The following is a 26,357-nucleotide window of genomic DNA, read 5'->3' as shown; positions in this document are numbered from 1 at the left end:
GTTTTCAGTTTCTAGATTACTAAACAGTCAAAAATTGCTAGAGCCCATATGAGGCAAAAACAACAATTGCAGGCAAAATGAATTTTTAGTCCTGAAACTATGGTTTCAGGTACAGGCTTGGAAATGTTCACATGAACAAGCTCTACCAGCAGAGGTGAATTTCTGCAATTCACTGTTATCCAGGAATAACCTGGTACTTAGAGCTGGTGGGAGTTTTTCTTAAGGGCTCTGGGAGGGGGATTTGTAATGTGGACCAGGAAAACATCAGGCTCCAACAACATCCTATTGAAATTAAACAACCATCTTTCTTTGAAGATGTAAAATCTCTTCTATATGAACTTATTCAACAGAGGAAACTTCAGCAATCAAGAGCTCGTTTGATCTCCAGGGATAGTTTTCAGAATAGAAACCTATGATTAGATTTTTTAAAAATATATATATATTTATCCATTATTAGGCTTGTCTGTATCCTCCATCCATTACAATGACACACAGATGTACAGACCCATTGCACTCCATACGCTTTACATGTGAGTGGTTCAGATACCCAGATGCATCTTCAAAAGCTAAGATTACAGAAGACAGGCTGAATGCTTTTGCCTAAACAACATACACAACCATTTTGCTTTCAGACACAGACAGTATTTGTAAATGTCCTTTAAACATTTCCCTATATATATATATATATACACACACACACACATATATATATAAAGACAAAAGAAAGGAGAAAGATATCAACAAAGATAAAAACATCCATCAGAACCCCTGCCAACAAGTACTGGAGACAGAAAATGTTTCTAACATCAGAGGCCATCGTTGACTGAGGACATATTGCTAACAAATTAGTAGAATAGCATGAAGGATTAAGTCTCTAAAATGATAAGATACCTTCTAAGTTTAAAAGTATTTGGAAAACTGACCAGTGATTTAAAATAACAGACTTTCATAAGTAGCAGTCTACTAACTATATATTCCTTTAAATAGACATCTACTAACATAACATTAAACACATACATTAAACTAAGGACTACACTAAGCCTCTAATAAGAATGCTTTTAAGAACAAAATGTGCACTTACAATAGAAGACTGATGAGTTGCTCAATATATAAAGATATTAAAACATAGGGTACTAATAAATAACTAAAGCTGACATATCTTAATTTTATTTCTACCTAGAGATTGAATCACTTTAGCCATAAAAGAGTATTCCTCAGGCTCTATCAGGATGAATCACTCACTGAATATGTAATAATATATTCCAAAGAAGGTTTCTACCATGTCTTTCTTTCATAGAAATGTTTATTACCTACCCTTGAAAATTCACACTAGTCTTCTGTCTACCCAAAAAAAATGGACAAGGTGACTTCTAGCTAGTTTTCCAAAAAGCTGAAGTCCACTGCCACAGCACCGTCTTAAAAAACATATTTCCTTTCAACATAGCTATTTTGCTTGTATTCCCAGAAATCCAACTAACACTTTATTTTAAAGTGAAAGAAAAAAACATCAGAAGGTTCAAGAACTACCAGTTTTCTAACCATATTGCTATTTTTTTCCTTTATACAACACAAACATACCCTTACTTGCCCCCTCTTGATAGGCCTCCAACTCTTAAATTTTCCCAACCAGCTTTGTAGTAAATAACAGAGGTAAATAGCCTCAGTCTCTTGGGGGACTAATCACCAACACAAACCAGCTGTCTTGCCTCAACTGAAAATGAGGCAGGGGGAAATAAAAATCACACACACATACACTCAATCTCGGAAAATACAAAATTGAAGCCACTGAAAAACAATCTTCCATGGCTTCACTCTCTTTCCCACTCCACAATGTTTCTTTCTCCTGAAATGCAGCCACAATACCTTTAAGATTATTAAACACAGTCTCTAGCAAAACAGACTGCCTCCCATAGATTTTAAAATAAAACTGTAAATGCTAATAGAAGTCCTAAGTTAACTAAGCTTATCCAAATATATTTTCTTCTGTCAAGTTTTATCTCATAGCAATAGTCACAGGTCTCAGTGTGTGTGTGTTTAACCCATGGTTGTGACAAAAACAAATAAACAACAAATTCCGTCGAAATAAAAGTTTTCTTCAGGCCACGTGTCACAGCAATCAAATATGAGTCATATCGACGCCGGGCGTTTTCAACACCTGCCCCCAAGCAGCAGGGGTGCTAAGAAACCACAGGTGGGAGCCCAAACCGCCCCTATCACTTCAGCCAAATTACCTCCAGCGGCGAGAAAACGGCGGCCAAGCAGCTGGATAAAACTAGGGAGCCATGGGCGAGACAGAGCCCCGTTCGCACACAGCCATTTACCTCAGGAAATGGCTTTTTTAGGCCTTTTTCTTCCTCGGGGTTGCAGAGGCGCCGCAGCAGCGCTCACCTCAGGCTGCCGCCGCGCGGGAGGCGCCTGCGGGGCGGCGCGAGGCGACGCCGCGATAATCACGTGGCCACGCGCGGAGCGGGGAGGGTGGACACGTACAGCACCCCCACGCACCCACGCCGCCCCCACGGGCTGCCCTGGAGGCCGAGCGACACCCGCGGAGCAGCCCTGTCGCGATATCCTCTGCGCTGTCGCGACACCATCCGCCCTGTCGCGACAGCAGAAACCACCTCCCTCCCGCGCCATTTCCTCTCAGCCCCCTCCCGCGATATAGCCCTATAATTCCTCATTCCGCACGGTTTCGCTCCTCTCCGCCCCACCCCGCATAACGCGCATCCCCGCGCGGAGCGGCCCTCTGCGCGGGCGCGCACGGGGGCGGAGCGCGCGCGCGGGCGGGAGCGCACGGCGGGGGAGGGAAGGGAAGGCGGCTCCGCACACCCAAGATGGCGGCGGTGGAGCTGGAGTGGGTGCCCGAGACGCTCTATAACACGGCGATCTCGGCCGTGGTGGATAGTTACGGGCGAGCGCGGCGCCGCGACATCCGCTCGCTGCCCGAAAACATCCAGTTCGACGTGTACTACAAGGTACGGGGAGGCGGCGGCGGGCAGCGCCGGGCCGGGCCTGGCCGGGGGTGGAGGGCGAAGCGGCGGGGGAGCCCCAGGCCGCTCCTCCGGGCTCCCCTAAGGCGCGCGGGGCCCCGCGTGAGGCGGCCGCGGCCGAGGAGGCCCCGCGGCGGCGAGGGGCAGCGCGAGGCCCCGGGGTTCAGGCGGCTCCGGAGAGGCCAAAAGCGGGGCCCGGTCGGGGCCCTGTCACCGCTGGGATGAAGCGGCCGGGGGCTACTGGAGAGCCCCGTCCTTCGGGAGCGACGCGAAGGAGCCTCCTCGGTGGCAGCAGCGCAGGCTGCGACCCCGCTATATGTGCAGGGATGGTGTTTTTTCTTTTTATTTTGCCTATTTATTTATTTCTGGCGTGTCCGTGGAAGAGCCGGTGCCCGCTGTAGAAGGCACCGAGTTTGCCCTTGTACCTTCCTCGGTGGTCAGCTGGGGTCCACACGGGCAGAGCTGAGGCTCTCCGGATGATGCTGCCTATTGCGCTTAAGGTGCTCGGTGGTGTTTGCTTTATGCTGCCCCGCTTTAAAATGCTCCGAGTTTAAAGGGACGCTGCGACGGTCCATTAATTTCCATTGTCCGCTGAATCCGGCAGATGAAAATGAGCGTTCATCGGGAAGCAAACAGTGTAGAGAGGAGGGGGGAGAAAAAAGAAAAAATAAAGAAAGAAAAAAATAAGATGGGAGTTAACCTCTCCCTTGTCAGAAAATTTCTAAAAATCTAGGATGTACTACATAAAATATTGGCTAGGTCAGTCTTTGTCCCAGAGGTAGTGGCCATTGGATATGAATGCAATATTAGTGCAGTGATACAGGAATAACGTTTCACTGAAGTCAGGGAAATTACACCTCCAAAGTTGAGACAGGCTGTGTGCTAGATAGAGCCTGCCTTGTGTGCTGGGAAACGTGGAAAATCCTCCCCGCTGCACGTGAGCGTGCTTACAGGTGACACAGTTGGAATATGGCAGTTTTCAGATAGACATTGAAAGTGTGACACTAGCAGTGTACGTGAATATACCTTAACTGTTAAAGGATATGATGATTGACAAGGAGACTTCTCTGGCTCTTTCAGTCTTCATGCGTATTCATATTGAAGTATCCTGCTCCTGGATTTCTTTACAAGCACTACAAGAAAACTCTTCTAATCATAGAAATGCTAAGATGTATATTGTTCTTCAAGTGTTTAAAAACTCATTCATGAATGATATTAAGAGATGATTGGCTTGTATTCAATCAGCTTCATTTCATGTTACTCTAATACAAAAAGGAACCACCGATATATCTTCTAGAGAAAGACTAAAGACTTCTAAAGAGACTTTTCTAATCTGCTTCTTCTGCTTGTGTGCAGTGATGCATCGTTTTGGATAGTGATAACAAATATGCCAAGTATCTATCTTCAAAACTAATGTTTCTATTGTAGTAATTATTAGCTGCTATAACTTTTGTTAATGATGATAATTTGTATTGCCTTGCCTGTTGTTTCTGTGTTCCATAACGCAGAGAATCTGAAGTGTGTAAGGTGCAGCTATATTCTTAAAAAAGTACCTCTATGCAGGCCTTAATAAATGGAGTACCACAGGCAGAGATGTCTGCCTGCAATGAATACCTTGAAGAATCGTATTCAGGTTGCAAATCTTCTGGGATGATGCTTGGATCTTTAGTATACACCACACAACACTCAGTAGCTAGTTCTTGATTTCAATATCCAAATAGCTAAAGCAATACAGCAAACAGGAGTGAATCGTGTTGGAATGAGGATTGTTGTCCTGGACATGAGAGATTTATGTTGTGTTGGTACTTGTTTTGAGTCTAAAAATAATTACTAGGATTTTTTTCAAAATGTTGCAGATATTAGGTCAGCAGCCTGAAATGATGCTTATAATCAGTACATACTGACAGTCGAGTTCTTTCAAGGAGAAATAGAAATTTCAAAGTCACTAACAGTCTTGAAAAGAAGACCCAGGAGAAGACCTCTGACTCTCTGTTCTGGCTACATATTTGTGACTGCTGCTGCTGCATTGAGAGGTTGTCAGCTGTTAGTATCATATAGAATAGTACTTATCTTGAAATACGGCTGAGGAAAGGTGGTATGTAATGGAGGATTCATATGAATGTGCTCTCATTGGAATTTGGAAGAAGATGGAGACTTTCTCTCTGTGATTATTAAAAGGAATAAAAACACTGCTATTTTCTCACATCTAGCTTGCAAGTAGTACCCTGTTATCCAAGTGTTATTCAGAGTGTGGTACTGGAGAAATGAACACACATATTGCAAAAGCATTGGTCAAATTTATTTTGATATATAGTATGAGGTTTAGTGTTATATATTTAATATATTAATCAGTATGAGTATTTGAATTTAACATTGTTTTAGCCTTAGGTAACAGATTTACCAGCATGTTCACACAGTTTGAGAACACATAGGTAGGATAGGGTACTATCAGAGCAGAGGAAATAGCCACCTTTTCATAACAATAGCCCTTTGGTTAAAAGGGAGGAAAGAGCTAGCAGAATGTCTTGGCTTTTTTCCTCAGGGTACCCTCTATTCCAATGTTTGCCTCTGTTCTCCTAATATATTGCCTTTATTTACCATTCCTTAATGGATCCCATCATTTTTAGTTCTGCAGAGTCTAGATTTGTCAACTTTTAGGGCATGTTTTCTAGGCATGTGCATTCACAGTCTTCAGGTTGGAATCCAACCTGGGACTGTTAGTCACAATGTGTTACTTATTGTGGATTTGGTAAGAAATGGGTTCTGTATGTACAAAAGTGACAGAAGCAGACAAGTTCTTAAAGGAGTATAAATATTCTTCTTACTATTTAGCATTCCTAAACAATACTTAAAGCTAAAAGAGGTAATATCAAGTAATCATGACTGTAGTAAAACAATAAACCTCTCTACTACTGTATTATTTTCAAGCAGCATTTGAATTTTCCTGGCAAGCATTAGGAAAATAAGAGATAACACTGGTACTATTCCAGAAATTCCAGATTTTAAACTAAAGGTGTTTACATATTTCTTAGCACAAGTGTATCTACTGCATTTTATAGGATGCTTCTTTGTTACTTTTAATGTCCTGCTTCACATATAACAGGAGGCTAATGAGTATAATCCTTGGATTTGTACTGGATAACATGAAGTTTCAGCCAGTGTTTATTCTGCTATTGGAATGTCTTTTCTGGATTGTGACTCTTTTCTTTTCTTATATTGTATTTTTTTCTTTTTAATTTTTTTCTGAGTCCTTTGCTCTTTGAAGGGTTCCTTATAGAATCACTAAGCATAGGAGCAACTGGAGATGACATTAATCTGCTTCAATCAGTCAGTGCTGACCTATAACCTTTAGTAATTGCTCTATGTGAACTTTGTTCTTTGAGGGGAGGGAGGGAGAAACATTTACAATTTTTAGGCAAAAGCAAAACTCATTATATAATCATGCCTTCTTTAAAAAAGTTAGATAAAACTTAAAATATGATATGAATCCAAATATCAGGTTCTGAGTTTAGATTCCAAAGTTCATACAATCGGTGTGGTTGCAGTGTTGTGTGTCCTCGCCATATTCTGCTAATCCCCCCCAAAATAAGCATGGCTAATTAAAGCTCTTGTATCGCATCTAGTTATTCTATTAACAAAGCAAAATGAGTAGCAGAAATTTGCTGACAGTGTTCACAACAAGCAATATAATGTCTATTCTCTGCATTGCAGTATAGGTTGCTTTTACTGATCAAGAGTGTTTCAAAGCATCTTTTCCCTAAAACTAGAATAAATATGTGTTGTCTCAAGGCCTCTGTCCCTTCAGTACTTAACAAGGGAGGAAAGGGTAAGCTCCCTATGATAGGAATTGTAATTACTGTTTGGTTTTGTGATTTTCTGGCCAGAATAAAATGAGTAAGGTCATAAACAAGCAGTGGCTCTTTTGAGGGATGCAAAAATCCGGAATTAGCAGGTCATGTTGTATAGGACTTTTGGTCTTACCATCAGTAGAGGTGAGACACCTAATACCTCTAATAGGCCAAGAAAGTAGGTTTTCTCCATTTGTTTCCAGGCTGCACAGGGTTCAGGTTTTGGCATCCCTTGTGCTGTATGCTGTGTAGATGCAGGAAAAAAAAAAAAAAAACATTCTTTCCCACAGTTGCTTGGTGAGTTAAGAAGGGGAATTCAGTGGTGAGGTGTGGAGAAGTATGCTGCTGCGTGCCTAAAAAAGTAGGCTTCAAAAGTTAGTGAAAATAGGCTTATTCAGTAAGTGCTTTTTGTTTGTTTATTTTTAGCTTGAGGACCTTCTTGTGGCTGTAAATATGTTTTCAAGTAAGTTTAGCTACAGAACTGACTTGTTTTATGCCCTAAGCCATTTCTGATGGAACCTAACAGAAATTAGCACTTGTTCAGAAACCTAGCAGATGGTTTTGAGATGGATTTAGAAAAAAAATATGTATCTTCTATATTTCTAGGTTTTTAATTGAATTGCTTTCTAAACCTCTTAAAATGTGGGGAAGGGATGGAGTAGGATTTTATTTGTTTTAATGTTTTGATACCACTCATTAATAGGGTCTCTTATTTCTCTTTCTCTCTGTGTCGTTCATCAAGGGATTTATTCTGTGCATTGACTCTTAAGAATTCTTTTCCCTCTGTGTTAAGTAGAGAAAGGAGATTGTAGTCACATCTAGACTTTTTTTTTTTCCCCCCAAATAGTGCTTTTGTTCATGAAATATACAGGCCTTCCGAGATTGGACACAGTATTTCACTCTTGGAGTGATCCAAGATATTACTATGGATCCTGGGAAGCCTCTTGGAATTCTGTCTATATTCAGTTCTTCTTGAATTTATACCCTAATCACTATGATTTTTTTAGTAGTCCTCCAAATTGGAGCAATTTGAGGTTATTTTCTTATTTGCATATGTTACGCATTATGTTCTAGAGGGTCCTTTAAAAGCTGTTTAAAGTTAATCTCTTTGTGAGGTTTTTTAAATTACTGTTTTTTTTCTCATTAGTCTTAGAAAAAAGAGTCTTCACTCTTGTGCACAATAGAACAGACCAAAATGCTTGTGATACAGATATCATAAAGCTTCTTCCCCCCACTCCTGCCTTTTTTTTCCCCCTTGCTTTTACTGGCCTTTTAACATATCTTTGTCTTTATTTTCAGAGGCTTGCTAGGATGTAGGTCATACTCAACATAAACTATCCAGAGAGAAATGTGACAAGAACCTCAGTAGAACCGAGTGCAATATGTAACAATAGATAAGTTAAAGTCAATGTAATTAATGTATTTGATTGGGAGCACCACCATACACAGCTTTTGAATGTTTAGAACAATGTGTTAGGAATTAAAATAGCGGAGGAGCTTTATAATGTTTTTCTTGTAGTTCTATGAAATAATTTGTGTGCATGTATAATAATAAGCCACTATATTAAGATTATACCTTGATTCATGTGTTCAGGGCCAGAACTAATGTTTCAAAAATATATTGGCGTATAAGTAATATCCTAGGCTCACGCTCAATTTTCTATAGCATTAAAAATCTCCACTGAACTTCAAATATTGTAAGATTGTGTCTGATAGATATTCATTTATTCTAAGAAGTGAATGTCATTTCAGAAGTTCAAACCTCCACCATTCTTGTCAGGGGATGTTTTTCTTGAATCGCTGTTTTGTTTTGTTTTTCATGTTATGTAGCAATGCTTGTGGTCAGGAATTTTGTCTCTCTGGAGCTTTAACAAGAACCGTTTCTTAAGTACGCAACTGCTTCTCAATGAACAAATGAACGTTACTGAATCTCCTGGAATTGCTTCATGGTTTGACATCTACTCACTATTTCCATGTCTGATGTTTGAAAAATCTGCTGTAACAGCTACAACAGTTTCAAGAGACTTTGAGTTGGTTCCATAAGATTGTCTGCCAGGATGTGGAGGGAAGGGGTGAATAATGTGGTAAATATCCAAAGGATTCTGTATTTCTGGTTATACCAGTGTGGGGGGAAGTAGCTTTTTTGCATGCTAGAATGGGGCAAGTGTTTACCTCTGAGATGGAAAGACAGATTTGTGGGGCCTTAAGTCAAGTTCTACAGGGTTCTTAAATAATTATTTCTGTGCTAAAATTGGTATGTCTGTATATTATTATCGAGAGGTGTTGCCTTATTTCTGTGTTTTGTTGTTTCCTCCTCCCTCCTTTTAATGAGTGCATTTTTAAAGATTCATTAGCAATTTAAAAATCTCAAGTAACAGTGGGTACTTACAAGGCATGCTTATCTAACTCTGTAAGTAACATTAATTCTGAAAAGTCTTCTTACAGGTAGTATTTGATAAACTAGTTTTAGAATATCTGCATTTTTAGTTGTTCTACAAGATAAAGGAAATACTAATGTACTCAGTCCAATATTTAAATACTTAAATATTGGATATATGATAGTATTTTTGATTTAACTGCTGGTAATATAGGTATATGTCTTAGTTTCTTTTACAGGTTAACTTATCAGTTATCAGATAGATGTTTTGGACCTGAAATGCTAGGCATTTTGTTTTGTTTATCCAGAAAATGTTTTGTGAATTTTAAAATAATTTTCTTTAGGCAGCTCTGTTGAGTAAAATGAGAGCACTTAGCATAACAATAGTTGTTATTTTTATTTTTTTTTAAAAAAACAGTGGACTGACCGTTCTTTTGCTATCAGGGAGGATATAGCTTCAGAAGAAATTTTTGATCTTTTGACGTACAGGGACAAGGCACCATTTTATCTGAAAAATAACCATGTATGCAGGATTGCACCGTGCTTTAAAGGGCTTCTTTTCTTTCTGGTAAAGGAGATGACTAAAATCAGAGCATTCTTTTGTGGCAATTGACATTATTAGGTCAAAGTATTTTGGAAGATTTCTTTTAGATTCTTTGTTTAAAATAACAATCCTGCTGTGATGTAAAATCAGTGTCATGTGCTTTTATAAGAGCAGTTGAACAAAAATTTTCTATATGGAAGGGAAGTTCTCACAGGCTTTGTTTTCAATCTGACTTGGTCCAGCTCCATGTCAGGTAAGGGAGACAGATGCCGGATGCATGTTGCAGTTCTTATCAACAGAATTCTTTATTGAGACTCTTGAGAGGAATATTTTATCGAAGTTTTCATTAAATGCGTCTTTTGTCCTTAAGCGTTTCCGTAAGCAAATAACACTCTCCTCTCTTGGCCTTCACTTAGTAGTTTTTTGTTTGTTTGTTTCCTTAGAGGAGGGAAAAAGAGTCACACTCTTAATTTGGAAGTTGCTCATAGTTGTAAAATCTGCTCAGGTAGCACAGTGTGTCTTACTGTTGATAGGAAAATGCTGCTCCTGGACACTGTATTTGAATGGCTTAAGGATCACGTGTATTAAAAGATAGGATTTTTTGAATAACAGCCTGCAGTGAAAGACGCAGTGCCTAGAGACAGCTCCCTGTGATAGGGATCTCATCCTGCTGGTTGTTCCCCAGGGTGCTACTACCCCACAAGAGGAAAAAAAAATGGCATCCACAGTGTCCATTTTCCTTTGGAAACAATGTCTCTGCTCCACTGGGGTTTATAACAGTGATCTCACTTTGAGAGAGAAAAATACAATCTGGAAAGCAGTATTGACAAGTGCTTATTTCAGGTGTTTGTTTTATGTGTTTAAAAGAAACAAAATGGATGTCTGAAGTAGTCTCATGTTCCATGTAATCCAGCATTGTACCTTGGCAGACTTCAAGATACAGCTCCAAGGTCAGGATTTAGTATACCATAATGAACTTTTCTGACATGTATTTTGTATCTATGGAATTTATGCTAGCACGTGGCAGCGAGTTCTGCAACTTAGCTGTATTTTGCATTCAGAACTGTCTCCACCATTTGTTTTTTCTGAGCAAACCAAATGAGGTAATATATTTGCTTATCTGCAGAGACAAATCACTCTGGGCATGAAACTAGGTATTGCTTTTAATAAATGTACAAACAAATTAATCTGAGTTTTCCCATTTGCTGAAGCAGGAATTGCTCTTGTAAGCTCAAGTGTTAATGGGGTCAGAAATAATGCAGGTATTTACCTGCAGATATTGGTGAGTCACCAATACTCAACTTGTGCCTTTTTGTTTGGTTACACCTTTGTTCTAGAGGCGCTGGCACTTTCTAGGATCACAGCATTATATGTTTTTTCTGTTGCTCACGTTTATGCTGGCTGGCTTGGGTTATACGTTTTTGTCTATACATCTCCTAAAGTGTTTTTACCCTGTTGAGTGTTAGGTTCTGTGCCATTTAAAAATGTGTTCAAAGGATCTGATGTCCAAGATGATATATACTGTAGTATTTGTAAACACTGGTGTGTATGAATGTGCCCCCTTTTTTTTAGTTTTAAGTTTTTAAATGCATATATATATATATATATTCTTTTTTTTTCCCCCAGCTCTACCAACAGGGCCGCTTATGTCAGCTGGGTAGTGAATTTTGTGAACTAGAAGTTTTTGCTAAGGTGCTACGAGCTTTAGATAAAAGGTAAGATATTTTAATGTATTAATAATTCTCATTTCAACTTTTACTCCTTGGTCTGAGTTAAAATTTTGAAAAATGTCTATAACTTTCACGGTTTTCTAGCCTATATGATAAATATAGGAATATCTCCTCAGATTTTCTGAAAAGCTTTCAAATTAGTTCCTGTCTCTCTGCCCCGACCCAAAAAATAAATGAACAAATAAATAATTAAAAAAAAATCAAAACTTAGATAAATGTGCCAACGTACTTGGTTCCCAAAGTCCTTCCCTTGGTAGTGTCAGGTTTTCGCATTCCTGCTCTTCATGGGTTCCTCCCTACACATTTATCTGCTACTTCTTTGAGAGTCGTGGGGTAAGGCTAAACCTGATACTTTTCCTCCTAAAGTTTTAGCTGACAATGTTGTTTTCCAGTTCTAATAATGTGTGCATTGTTTGCCTTTTGCTTCTACTGGAGGATGGGCTTGTAAAGAACTATGTGTTCAGTCACTTATTTTTTGGTTGGTCCAGCGACTGAAACTCATTAGCCTTGAGCTTGACAGTTTACACTTGTATTCATCTGGTTTTGGTTTGGGAGAGCTTTGGAGTCCTTTCTGATTCACTACGCGCTTGAATTCATGGTGCTCAAGAGTCAACTGATAGGAATGTTTTAAATATTTTTATATATAACCTATTCTTTTTTTATATTTTTCAGACATCTGCTTCATCATTGTTTTCAAGCTTTGATGGACCATGGAGTTAAAGTTGCTTCTGTCCTGGCTTATTCTTTCAGTAGACGATGCTCATACATAGCAGAATCTGATTCTGCTGTAAAAGAAAAAGCAATCCAGATTGGCTTTGTTTTAGGTAACTGGGGATGATAGGCTGTTAAGTATTACACTTTCTTTTGTGCAAGCCTCAGTTAAGCTATTTTTTCTCCCCTTTTTTTAATGACTGATTTCTCTTAAAGAAATGTGTATTTGACATACAATTTTTAGAAAACTCCTTGATATCCGATTTTATTATATATGAGCTTTTGGACTTATCTTTGTTGTTATAAATATATAAAAGAATTGTTTGTAGATGTAATGCTTAAACAGTGCTAAGACTTTTTGCGATGAACTTTCAATTCAGGACTAGAACTCCTGACAGAATTCTCGTACGTAGTGTGTAGTTCTGTGACATTTTGTAAAACTGCTTTGTAAGAGCAGAAACATGCTTCCCTTGCTCTCAGGTTGTTTGTTTGTTTTGTTTTCCTCCCCTCTTAAAGTTGCTTGGCAATGACTTTCTGTATTTCAGCATGGGAAATAGTGAACTCGTATATTCCTGTTCTTTTATCTTTATTTGCAGTGAAATATAAGAAAGCTTTGAGTAAACTCCTGTTCTCTTAAAATAGTGGATTGCTACTCAAAATTCTGTTTGTTGTTGAATTTCCAGGGGGCTTCCTATCAGATGCAGGATGGTATAGTGATGCTGAGAAGGTATTTCTTTCCTGCCTTCAGTTATGCACCCTTCACGATGAAATTCTCCACTGGTTCCGCGCAGTAGAGTGCTGTGTGAGGTGAGCTCCCTGCTGATTCCCGTACGTCTTGCTGTGAAACGTCAGTTAATGCATGTTACTGACTACAGTGGCATCAGCAAGCTTCAGGTGCCCTTCTCTGTATTTGGGGGCACCACAGAACTTTCCTGGCTAGTGCTGAAGGTCAAAAGTGTTTCCTTTTACAAGATCTCTGGATTTCTTACTCGTAAAATGTCAGCACAGTGTGAAAACTTTGCCTTCTCTACAGTATAGCAGGTGCTAGACAGTGAAGGTGATCTGGTATCGCTGCCTTCAAAGCTTTTTGCACTTGAAGAGGTGTTATGTGTTTGATGTTTACTGAGATGACATTTAATAAGAGGTACTTGCTAAATCCAAATACATTTGCAAGTGATACAGGTATGCAGAATTGGAACAGAAAAGGAAAGCACATTTTTCCTGAAACCAGACCCAAAGAGTTCCCTTGCTCCATGCTGAGCTACTTAGCTGAATACTTATGTAAATACTCAGGTGTCCAGTTCTTGTGGACACCTTCAAAGATCCACAACTTGGAATATAATTTTTATTTTTAGGACACTCTCTTGACTTTTATACCTGCTGCAACCAATTGTCCTTGTGTAATATCCCTGTTGTGTTTGAAGCACAGGAACTAGATTTTATGATCGAAAGCTAACAACAGAACAGCACTTTTTAAAGTCACCTATCGTACTGATGCAGTATTTAATCAAGCTCTTTGAAATACTGCAGCCTTTTTGGTTTGTTTTTTGTTCTATGAAAATCTGATCTTTAGAAAGTGGCAGTATTTGGTCAGCAAAACTGCCAGAAGGTTTGGGAAGCTCCATCAATAGAATACAAGGAAACAGTTCAAAAAAATGAACACGTGCTTAGTATAAAGCCTAAGGAATAAGCTTTTCCCAGATAAGGAGAGATTTGTCGGATCAGGCTTGTGCGTGACTTCCTTACAGAGCTATCGAAGCTGTTAATGTTGCAGCTGTGTATCCAGACAAGGGTTACACTGATGATCTGCAGCAAGTAGCTGAGTGGATTCCGCTGGTAGAGCTGGGACTGCCCTCTTACGTGTGCTACAAGTGTGTGCTTGAGCACCCCAGTATTAATGGGCATAGTTAAAATAGGATTTTCTTGTTTTAATCTGCGCTAATGAATGACAAAGTACATCAAGTATTTATTTGAATATAGGGCCAAACTTATCTTGGGAAATTGCTGCAAAGGCTTTCCAACTACTTTTTATGGCTAGACAAATAGGAAGAGCAAGTGGGCTTTGCCAACAGCTACTTCCTTTATGTGCCAACCAGAGGGCCATGGCAACAAGCACTGCTCTGCCCTGTTCAGCTCTGCCTGCTGCCACTCACTTTCCTGCCATAAATAAGATGCCCTGAGGAGGCAGGACACATATAGGAGTGGGGAATTCTTTGTGTTTGGCCAGTACTGGGCAGCCTCCTGTTGATGCATAGGAAAATAACCAATAAAGGATTTTTTCCCTTGCTTATTTCTATCATGTTAGGTTCTCGTGCTTCATTTCCTCCCAGCTTAGTGCTAGGGTGGTTAGGGTCGCCTGCAAACTTGCTGTATCTCCTACCTCTTGTGAATAAGGTTGCTGTTTCTTTAGCTTTTATGGGGAATGGATGTAGGAATCGCCACCACATTCTTTGTGCAAGAGGATGATCTGAGTCTATTGGTGGATTATGGAGACAAATAGCATCTTTTAGTGAGACAATGTTCTCTGCCTTTTAATTGGTGTAAAGAAAACTTCCACATTGTATCGGGCTGTCTGGCAAGAAAAAAATACCTTAAAAGATCAACTCCCTCTCCCTCCCCAAAGATAGAGGAAATAAATGGCTTTTTCCTTTGGACAGGAATGTTACAGCCTGTAAGTTGTGGAAAGAACTTCCAATATGTTGTGCTAGGGAGAAAAAAAAAAAAAAAAGAAAGAAAAGTTGGAGTGAGCTCCCCTGAACTGTAGCTGTTAATTCTGCCTGTGCAGAGACACCCATTGTTCCTGTAATGAGGGCTGATGGCCTGCATAGAATATTGAATCCCTCTGGCAATGGTGGGAATGAGGAGACACTGCTCTGTGTTGGGGCATCTCTCAGACAATCAAATAGCAGCCTAGTTCAGTTGGAAATGCATCAAACGGCAAGAATGTGGAACACTTTCACCACTACTAAGTATAAATTAAATTCTGAAACCCTTTTGTGGGGAGAGCAGTATTTTTTTTTTTTTCTCAGCTTGAAAGTCACAAGGCAATAAGAAACTTTTTGCTTTGATCCTCTAATCTCTACAGTAGGATATACTGTTCCTACCACTGTTTGTGTTAGAAATGGAATTTTAAGTGAACAAAATTTAAGTCCAGATTTTGACAAAAGGGCAGTCTAAAAATCACATTTCTAAACTAAAGTACAGAGGCTGCACAAAGATTAATAGTTGCTGAGCATGCAGGGATTCCCCAGGTTTGTTTTTAATGTCTTGAAACTTTTTTTCCAAGCATGTATAACTGCTAATAGGCAAATAAATACATAGAAATGCAGTCAAGCTGTAAGTAAAGAATAAAAAAAGCCAAAGCATAGGAACTAAAAGATCCTTAGTACAAGTAAGGAAAGGAGAAATAACAACTACTAATGTGGCAAAGTAATTACACTTTGGAGGTCAAATTTCTTTTTTTTAATATGAACTTATGTGTCTAGCTGTGTTTCTGCCTTTAGTTACCGTATTTAGCCGTATTGCCATACCGTTCTGGCAGTATGTGCTGCATCCTGTGCATCACTCGTGCCCTGAAATCAACTCCCAAGCTTTCTGGGTGTTTGTCTCATGGCTAGAGTGTGACTGTCTTCTTAGTACAAGATGAATATTAGTGTTCTGGTGTTAAGGGGAAAAGGAAGCTTTGTTTCAAAAGGGGTATTAGTTGCAGTTGTCGTTTAAGAACGACAAATCTAATGGATTTTGCTAGACTGGAAGTCATTCTTTTTAATTAAAAACAAAAATAACCTGAACACAGCACAGAGGTTTTGACTGAAACTAAAAATCTAGTTTTTTTGGAGGTGTTATTAATAGGTTGCAGTATAAAGAAGTGAGGAAACGCAGTTTCATGTTATTTACGCAAGGTTTTATTTTCTTTGTAGCACTTGTGTTAATAAATTATAGTGACATGCAAGAAAATGTAAAATTCTGAGATTTCTTCTCTACAACCCTGTATCCTACTTTTTCTTGTGTATGTGTTCTGTTTGTAGGCTTCCTGAGGTGATGTGCAGTGTGTCGTTGGTATGTTTGTATGCTGTTAGGGAATGAATTAATTTTAAAAGGAGAGAAGAAGAAAAAAAAAAATACCCCTGAAAGGCTAATATTGCAGACATCAAACAGCATGCACAGTTATTAGCATAAATGTCCTGAGGCCTTTATTCTAGTTCTTGACTTTATCTTTCAGAATTTCTTTGGCTTAATGAGGGATTACTTAAAATCAAAAAACAAAATTTCAGCTTCTGTAGAGGATTGTGTTAGGTTTAGCTTTGTGGGCTTTTTTGCTTTGTTCTCAACAAACATCTGAAGCATCCAGATGTTGGGTATTATCTTTCCCAAATGCTTATCTAAATTGCAGTACTATTCCTACTAGTTTACATCATTCCTTGTGACTTGCACTGAGTATTTTTCATGTTGCAAAGCAGCTCCCAACTGAGTGCCATAGTCAGAATAACGCTTCCCTCTCTTGGAAAGCAATAATTGATTGCTTGGTCTCTGCAGTGTCTTTAATATTCCTGTCTCTTATTACTTGAAAGTTAGATTTTTTTTGTTTGTTTGTTTGTTTGTCTGCAACCAAGATGTCAGTCTTCAGCATTTCTGCATTAGATTCGGTTCTCAAAATCGCATTCCATTCTCTCCAGCTTTCCATGGAAAAACGGTCATCATTTTTCTTTGTTCTTGAAGTGGGGTGACATGTATGTGGTTGTTGGAAAGCTGGTGTGTTTGTGTGGCTCATTTCTGGGTTTTTTGAAGGTGGTCTTGTTTGGTGTTCTTTTTGCAGGGCTAGTTTACATCTGCTGTGTGCTTGGCTGCCACTCCACTCTTGTGAAAACATGAGCTTGATTTCCTTTCTTGTTGGTATTTGAGGTCTTCATGATAAGAAGATGTAGGAAGAAGCTGCTTTAGAGGCTGTAGTTAAAAAGAAATTCAGCCATCATGTCTTGCTGCTGCAGGAAACGTGACTACAGTGACTTTTAAATCTCTGCTCAAACGATAACAGAAATTTTGGTTTAGAGAAGAGAATAATTTGGTGAAAAAAACCTTGTTGTTGCTTTTGCTCCCTCTTTCTATTTTTTTGGAATATATTTCATAAAGTATCACAAAAGTGGTGCTGCTGTATGTTCGGCTACAGTTTCAAACGTATAGCCCTTGTTTTCAATGTAACTTCTGCTTCACTCTGTACCTTTCTCTTCCTGTCCTTCCTTGTTGTCCTACTGATTTGCAAAGGTTTTCCTGGTGTTTAATGGCCTATATTATTCATTGCCTAATAACACATTTTCAGGAGGGGCGAGACAGGTGCATTTACCTAAATTTCGTGTGCCTAAATGACAGGGATTCATAGTTGAGAAACTACAACTGGTTTTTCTTTGTTTAGCCAGCAATAGGCTTGGAATACAATACACACTTCTAATGTTTATCTTTTAAAGTAAATATCAGCTTACATTCAGAAGAAGAAAAAAAAAAAAGTCTTTTGTTTTAAATAGACTCTGGAAGCCAGAATTGTTACTCAGCTGGAGGAGTATGTTTCAGCACTGGTGTGTTTTGTCTGCATTTGGCTGTTCTGCTGAAGCTTCTCTCAATCCTTCAGATTGAAAGGCAACAGGGTTAGAACAGGAGATACAGCAAGAGGAGGGAGAGAAAGATAAGTTTTTGTTTGGAGTTCTTGTAAACTGGGCTAACAAAGTCTTTTCTGGTGGGGCTTAGTCAGTAGTGGGTATTTAAGTGTCAAAACCTGGTGCAGAGTACTGAAATTAGGTGAGTTTTGTAGATACAAGTAAGTGCTGTTAACTCTGTATTTAATCCAAGATTTCTGCAATAGTCTTGCCCACCTCGAAACATACTGCCTTGCTTCCACCGTTCAGAAGGTGCAGGTCCAAGCAGCTGTCATGACATCAGAAGATAAGTTGTGCTTTCCCTCTTCAAGATGCTTGTTGCGTTATCTCAGAGTACAATCCTTATTGCATAATGCTGAAGGGAAAAAATGCCTATGAGACACGAAGCTTGGAGCACTGAAATAATACTCTCAAAATAGCTTTTGTGTGTTATGGGATTCAGAGTGTGTAGTTTTGTTGGGTTAAGAGCTTAACTCTTTTTTTTTTTTTTTTTTTTTTTTTTTTTTTTTAGTATAATATCAGAGTATAGCTCAATGGTGCTACTGTGTATTGAAATAGCTTATGCAGAGACCATTTAGACAATCTCTTCATGTGTTTCTAAGGTTGCTACATGTTCGAAACGGTAACTGTAAATATCACTTGGGAGAAGAAACGTTCAAACTAGCTCAGTCTTACATGGACAAACTTGCAAAACACGGTCAGCAAGCAAACAAAGCAGCACTCTACGCGGAGCTGTGCGCACTGCTTTTTGCCAAAAGTCACTATGATGAGGTGAGTAGGGTGAGTTTGGTTTGGGGTTTTTTTTTTTTCAGGAAACTGGTGATGAAATTTGCTAGGAGGTTTCATGACTCATGATTAACTTTCTAGGTAGTATTCCTCATCTTTTTATTGATACCTATGTGACACTACCAGAGGAATTTGTGATACTTCTATCTATTTGCTGATAGAGTTAAATCTGTAACAGTACTTGGCATAATTTCTAGATCTTGTTAAATATAGATTGATAGTGTTTTTGATTATCTCTAAATGAAATGTTACAGAAGATTTTTTTTTTACCTATTTGTAATAGATAAAAATGAAAAGCAGAACAGAAATTGCATTTTTGTGGCTGTTCTATATAAACTGGAACTGCATTCTAACTGCTGTGTAAACTATAGTTTTCCTTTAGCTCCTAAATATACTGGCCAGGAAGCTGTACTCCCCAGTAGGAATTGTAAGGTTTACTTTAAGATTATAAAACTAAGTCTAAAGACTTAGCTGAACAAGTTTACATAAGAATTTGCAACATATTTTAAGTTTGTAATGTAAATACCAATAGTATATTCTCAGAGGCAGGTAGTATTTTTGTTCATGTTGCAACACAGTGGAGTTTTGACTTTAATGATGTTGGTGACCTTTCATTCCAAAGGCTTATAAATGGTGTATAGAAGCTATGAAGGAGATCACAGTTGGTCTGCCCGTAAAAGTAGTAGTGGATGTTTTACGGCAAGCTTCAAAGGTGAGTCTAAAATCTTTATTTATTTGATAACAAAATTACTATCAAGAATAAATGAAGCTAGGAAATGCCTCCAGAACTCTTGGATAAGCAGGTTTTTTATGAGCCTTATGCTTCCTATTCGTCTGTTTGATCCATCTCTGTCTCGTGCCAGTGGTTTTGGTTTCGTTTTTCCTTCTCCCCTAAAGTGAGTTACAGCTGCCAGAAGGAACATGATAAGAAAGTTAACGTTCTGTATGGAGGTTGTCTGTTCCCCTCTTTGAGATAGACTAGGTAAAGAGCTCTGCCTTTAGTTAATGATGTACAGCGAGCGTGAACTTCTCCCTTGAATAACTGAAAAGTCCTTTAGAATAACCATGATTTGAAATTAACAGTAGTACTTAGTAATTGGGCCAATATTGGGGATGTGTTTTGAATACAGACCTTTATTTTCCCATTTAGGCTTGCGTTGTAAAACGTGAATTTAAAAAGGCTGAACAGCTGATAAAACACGCAGTATATCTTGCCCGGTAAGTAGCACTCCTCAAAATCTCTCTTAAATTTAAGTATAACTTGCCTCAAGTTGTAATGGAAGTCTGTTTCAACAGGGAGCATTTTGGAGCCAAGCACCCCAAATATTCTGACACACTACTAGACTATGGATTTTACTTGCTCAACGTAGACAATATATGCCAATCTGTTGCGATCTACCAGGTATGCAGTAAGGCTGAACGTCTTCAGTTTCTGATATTGGTAGTGTCTCAAATGTTTCTATTTTAACTTGATGCTTACTCAACTAATAATTGACTTTAATTACTGCAAAGCTTGTGGCTTAAAAATCTTTGAGGCTTGATCTATTTTCTTCTCTGATTCTAAAGTGCATTTTATGCATGTATGGCTTGTAACTATTCTGAAGATAGGGACTGACCAGTAGAGTGGGGTTTGTTTGCTTTCGTTTATAAGAGTGAGAGCGATTCAGAGGTGTGGTTTTTGGGCGGTGGCATTTTTTGGTTTGTTTTCTGTGTCGATAAAATTGTTTGCTCTAACACTTTCAGACAGCTCTTGATATCCGGCAGTCAGTATTTGGAGGTAAAAACATACATGTAGCCACAGCTCATGAAGACTTGGCTTACTCTTCTTATGTTCACCAGTACAGCTCTGGAAAATTTGACAATGCACTGTGAGTACAGCTGTCTGAGGTATTGGCAGCTAATATGGTTCTTTAAATAAGGAGAAATGTTCTTAAACAATGTAAACTTTCCTATTAGAATTTAAATGCATTTGTTTATTTATATCCCTCCTTGCTTACTGCTTCTAAGCTTTTACCAGTCAGATGATGTTTTAAATCAACACGCACACTTGAACTCTTTCAGATTCCATGCTGAACGTGCTATTGGCATTATAACTCACATTCTCCCAGAAGACCATCTTCTCTTGGCATCTTCCAAGAGAGTTAAAGGTAGTGCTTTTTATTGCTGAGACATTTTAATATTTTACTGGTGAAAATCAGTCATTCAGATATGTTGCTATGTTCCCTACCAGAGGTAATGTGAGTTCTTTTTTCTTTTTTTTTTTTTTTCCTTCCTCTCTGCCAAACAGAGCTCATGCTCGAATACATTGTAGTCCGCAGTGTTTTCTGTCAGCACTTCTTGTAAAATATAAAGAAAAATTTCAACTTGGTAGGAACACTTTTGAATAAAGGGGAAAAAAAAAAGATGTAAAAATATTAAATATGATAGTGTTGGTCATTAGATATCTGGTCATACCTCTCTACAAACTGTTTGAAATAAAGCCTGATTAGATATCTTCCCTAGAGGTAGATGGCTTTCTGCTGCCTACAGTTAACATCTCTCTGCGTTAAGAACACAGTAAAGTGGTTTTTCTTCCTCTCCTATATTCAGCACTTATCCTGGAGGAGATTGCAATAGACTGTCACAACAAGGAAACAGAGCAGAGATTACTTCAAGAAGCTCATGACTTGCATCTGTCCTCACTCCAGTTAGCTAAGAAAGCTTTTGGGGAATTTAATGTACAAACAGCAAAACACTATGGCAACCTTGGAAGACTGTATCAGTCCATGAGAAAGTTTAAGGTAGGATTATATATTGTAAATGTGAATAAGAATTTGGGGAAACGTTTTTGGTTTCTTACTGCTATATTATTGCTTTATTCATTTTATAAAATGCTATGGACTACTTATCCACTGCATAGTTACTTTCCCTGAAACCTTGCAGTTTTCTAACTTGTTTCTTTTTATGGCATGATGAGTGGTGTCTGTGACTGACCCATGTGAAATTGATCCTTACAGGAAGCAGAAGAAATGCACATCAAAGCAATTCAGATTAAGGAGCAGCTTCTGGGTCAAGAAGATTATGAAGTTGCCCTGTCAGTGGGACATCTAGCTTCTCTATATAACTACGATATGAATCAATATGAAAATGCTGAGAAGCTTTATTTGAGATCCATAGCAATTGGTAAGTGGTACTTAAAATATATGCTGTATTGCTGTCCCGACATTGCAGGAAACCTTGCATTTAGTGAAATGCAACATACTTATTTGCATGTGGGTTCAATCTAAAGATTCTGCTAGGGCTTGAATTCTAGATCTGTGTTATTTCTAGTGCTTTGTCAGAATCCACTTACTCGGACCCCTCAAAATATTGAGGAGAAAAATGAATGATTAAAAGCTTGGGTATTAGTCTTTATATTTTGGAGTTCTATCTGGGACTTAAGTTCAGGCTGTAATTATCTTCTGAGATAAGTGGTTGTGTCTGTCAGCCTTCCTATATCGTAGTTTTAAAAAAAAAATCTTGCCCATCTGTTCCTATCAAAGCAAATTAAATGCATCTCTGGGCAATGCTGCAGATCAATTTTAAGGCAATCTTAGTTTGTACGGTTGGCATATACGATTTATTATGATGAAATATATAATTGGAAAGCAAGAACAGGAAAACCAGCATCAGTGCTTAAATCTGAACTTGGACTGAAATTAGGATGCAACTGTCCTGTTTATAAGAGTGGTAGATACTATGTGAAAACAAAGGAAAAGGTTGACATAAATTGATCCAGGAAACTTGCCTGTTGTTCCTGTGTTTTTTTTATTATCTTATTATTCACCCTAACAAAAAGGTGACAACCGTGCTAATCACACACACAAAATGATATGAGAAAAAGTACAATGTTCTGAGTGGATTAGCTTTTCATTCTGTTGTCTTTTGGATTTCTTTAGGAAAGAAGCTTTTTGGTGAAGGATACAGTGGACTTGAATATGATTACAGAGGTCTCATTAAACTGTACAATTCCATTGGCAATTATGAGAAGGTTTTTGAGTACCACAATATTTTGGCCAATTGGAACCGGTTGCGGGATCGGCAGTTCTCAGTTACAGATGCTCTGGAGGACGTAAGCACCAGCCCTCAATCCACTGAAGAAGTGGTCCAGTCTTTTCTCATGTCTCAGAACGTTGATGGACAGAGTAGCTAAGGAACTTGGGCAATTAACCAGTTAAGGGTTTTTGTTTTTTTCTTTTTTCTTTTTTTTTTTTTTTTTCCCCAGATTACAGGGGAAAGTCGTACTGTGAAATCTAAACCATGTAGTTCTCTGGGGGCGGGAATTTGTATTGAAACACTGGTCCAGTCTACTGAAGAGTGCCCATACGGATGAATGTGTGTTAAATTCTTATCAGCATGTGTATGGCATGTTTAGTTCGGCTCAGATTTTGAACTTGGTATTCCGGAAAACCCGGTCTCTCTCTCTTCTTTCAAAAGAAAGTCTGCAGAAAGTCTGCAAGAAAACATTAAATAAAACCGTTTGAGTCCAAAAGAGTTGCTTTCTTGTTATGAATGGAAGGTTTCATCGAGAGCTTTCTCCTGACAAATAGAATACGTGCTGTCCTATGAGAAGTCATACAAGAAAGGGCTTTCTACAGTTGCATTGTAGCAGAGGTCACCACAAACATTTAAGAAAAGGGAGAATGCCCTAGCCTTGGCTGCTGCCTTATGAAGAAAAGTGGCAAAGCACCACTTTGGAAAGCAACATACTCTGTGAGCCACAGTAGGGTGTTAAGCGAGTGATCACCGTATGTTGTTTTTAAACTCCTGAACTGGACCAGTGTTCATCTGTAAGTGATAGAAGATCCAGTAGACCAGCAATCTTAGTTTTCTTTGGTACCAGCCAAGAGTGCTAATCTTTCTAACAGGACCAGGAAAATCAGAAGTGGACCAGCCTGCTAGAAAAAGTTTTGGACCAGTGGCTTTAATATTTCTGCCCGTGCATTCACTTTTACGGTAGAACTATTTCATTTAGATGTATGATCAGTGCAAAATTATATTCATGTAATAGATACAAAACTAGGAAGTGAACGTTCTTTAGCAGTTGCGATGGCATGTCTTTAGCTAGTAAGCTTATACGGATATTAATGTCAATGCCACAAGTGAAAACTAGAAATGCTTAAATATTTGCTGCAGCCATCTTATTTTCCTTTTTGAATGGGCTTACTCTAATAATTGAGGCAGTAACTTGTTTATACCAGCTGATGGTTTTGTATTACAATCCAGTTCAATTTTATGTTTCTGGAGAACACAACTTCTTGTACAGTTTGCAGGGGTCAGCGGAATATGCCAAAAAGCACAACAGGTCTTTTTTGTGATGTTTCTACATTAAACAATAGTACAACCAGAAACTGATTCCTTTATATTAATTTAAAAAGCAGAAGTCAGCTATAAAGATCCTTTAATAACGCCTATCTCACTAGCTTGTCTTAATTTTTCTCCTGTTTTGTGGGGGGCTGCTTTGTTGTGAGGTCTTTTGGTTTGGGTTTCTTTTTTAACGTTGAGGTAATACTCGATTTGAAAGTCTGTGTAACATAGCAAACTAGAAACAACTCTGCTGTTACCTCAGTTCTTATTATAGTGGCACAAGGGGTGCTCCTATAGTTAGAATTCCGTCAGTTTGGGGTTTTCTCCCTTCCTCCCCTATTTTCAGGGGTTTATAACTTGGCCGCGAAGGTCCAGTCCAAGTTGAGGCTCAGCGAGGGAGGTTCCCACAGGACTTGGACTGGATGTTTGGTTTGGGATTTGTTTTTCATTTGTTTGTAGAGCTTGGGGCAGGATAAGCTGCCCGAAGCTCTTCCAGAGTGCAGAGAAGAAACAGAAATTTTGGACACTACGTAGAGCTTACCGGCTCTCTTCAACGTTGCAGGCAAATAGTTCGTATACTAGTGCCTTCAAGTATCTTTTAGGGGGGAGAGCCTGAATAATACCATCTTTTAAAATGCAGTTATGTAATTAGTGACCGCAGCTTTAATGATTGCATTCTTGGAATATTTTAAATGAAGTATTAGGAAGTATTTGCATTTTAAAAAAAATAAAAAAAGAGGTGTTAACACTTAGGCTGCAGTATATTCTAAAAGGATGTTGGGTGAAAATCCACCTTAAAATTATGCATGGATTTAAATTTTAACTACTTCATAGCATTTGTTGTTGCTTATGTAAGTTTTTTAGATACTACAAATGTATTTGGCTAACTACATGCAAAATATTTTTAGCTCTGAATGTTCATATAGCAGGGCACTGATGAATTATACAATTTCTGATTTTTTTAAATTCCTATTAAAACTATTTAAAGTCAGATTAAATAGTTGATACTAGTATCAGAATTGGAGCAGGGGGAGCCCTAACATTTTCATAGACAAGTTGTATAATTTTTGTACTGCAGAACGGCTGAAAAAACCCCTGCCGCTGGGTTTGTGGATTGTGTTGTCTGGAGATCCCATTTCCCAGGGCTTCCAGTTTTGGGTCTCTGCTTCTAGTTTTTGTCAAAGCAACCTCAGAGTTCTCAAGGCTTCATGTGGAGCAGGTTATGTAAGTGATACTGAGAAAAGTGCTCTGTGGGAATCGCTGTTTCTTTTTTGTTTTTCTGTTTGTTTTTCCCCGTTTTGTGTCTGTTTTGTCGGTTCCTTCACTTTACGCTAACAGGAGAGCTTCCAAGCTGAGACGGCTTAGGGAGGTCTGCTGCTCTGTCCCGTAACCAAACACATCCGTTCAGTTGCCCATAGGGCCTTTTCTCTTTTACCAAACTGGATGGCTGGATCTGCTTTTTCTTGCTTGCTTAAAGCTGCTTCATCAGCTTGTTATATACGTTGTCTTTAGGGCTTCTCTGGAAGGCATCAAGCTCCTAAAGATCACGGGGAGTGCTCTTTGGTAATGGGCTCTGGCCAAAAACCATGACTTTGACAAGAGCATGGGGTTGAGCAGCTCGTTGCAGCACTGCTGCAGCCCCAGCCGTGCCCCAACACGTTCGTTTTGGTGGAAGGCACTCTTCATGCACTAACAGGAAAACTGACTCTTTTTTTTTAATCTATATGTCTTAGCCAATTTCTTCTGAGAACTCAGTATTTCTGCATTGGCACATGGGCACTACTGAAATGCTGTGCTTTGAGTCATTCCCCTGCTCTGTGCTTGTCCCTGCTCGTGCAGCTTGGTGTTTGGAGCCTAGCACACTGGGTGACCTTGGGGTAAGGTAAATGGCCGTATAAGGTCTGACCCGCCCATAAAAATGTGGACACCTCTGGTGACTGCAGTAGCTTTGCAGGTCTAAAAAAACCCCTTTATTTCCTGCTTTGTGTGCCAGGTGGAGCTGGAGGAGCAGAGCAGGGATCCCTGCCCTTGCTCCTGCTGGTGGATCCGCTCCGTGTGGCTCTTTGCAGCCCAGGCCCTGCACCTTCCTCCTCCTGTTAGGACAGAGGGATTTTCTCCCGGGGTAACCCCGAAACAAGGGGGGTTTTGTGCATGTCTGAGTGTAAGTACCGGCCAGGGGGCTGTGTGGGCAGCCCTGCGTGTTGGGAGTACTCGTGTGACCCCAGTAGCCAACTCAGCAACACTGAAACTGGTTGATTCTTGGCATTTCGTATGTGCATGGGACACCCATGTGTATCTCAGCAGGTGCTTTGTGGCGCTGGCATTAAAAGGGAGACCTGAGAGTGGGAGTGAAATTCAGCTGCAGAATTTGCGCTCTCGAAGGTAAGTCATTTGGTCACAC

The 26,357-nt window shown here is 39.2% G+C and overlaps 1 protein-coding gene across 1 annotated transcript; it reads left to right on the top strand.

The window, feature by feature from the left end:
- The first annotated feature begins 2,814 nt into the window (after nucleotides 1–2,814).
- Nucleotides 2,815–24,915, top strand: APPBP2 (amyloid beta precursor protein binding protein 2). The gene is made up of 13 exons (XM_088535869.1): nucleotides 2,815–2,972; nucleotides 11,383–11,471; nucleotides 12,159–12,310; nucleotides 12,881–13,004; nucleotides 18,448–18,616; nucleotides 19,254–19,343; nucleotides 19,782–19,849; nucleotides 19,928–20,033; nucleotides 20,375–20,499; nucleotides 20,693–20,778; nucleotides 21,221–21,411; nucleotides 21,628–21,793; nucleotides 22,549–24,915. Exons 1-13 carry the CDS (start codon nucleotides 2,832–2,834, stop codon nucleotides 22,800–22,802), a joined length of 1,761 nt encoding a protein of 586 aa, XP_088391995.1. The 5' UTR covers nucleotides 2,815–2,831; the 3' UTR covers nucleotides 22,803–24,915.
- Nucleotides 24,916–26,357: the final 1,442 nt, after the last annotated feature.

The sequence above is a fragment of the Tinamus guttatus genome, unplaced genomic scaffold (assembly GCF_059628265.1).
Source record: "Tinamus guttatus ecotype Peru unplaced genomic scaffold, ASM5962826v1 Tinamus_guttatus_pri_ptg000043l, whole genome shotgun sequence".
Taxonomy (NCBI): Eukaryota; Metazoa; Chordata; class Aves; order Tinamiformes; family Tinamidae; genus Tinamus; species Tinamus guttatus.
The sequence above is the reverse complement of the archived record's forward strand: the minus strand, read 5'-3'. Positions and strand labels throughout refer to the sequence as shown.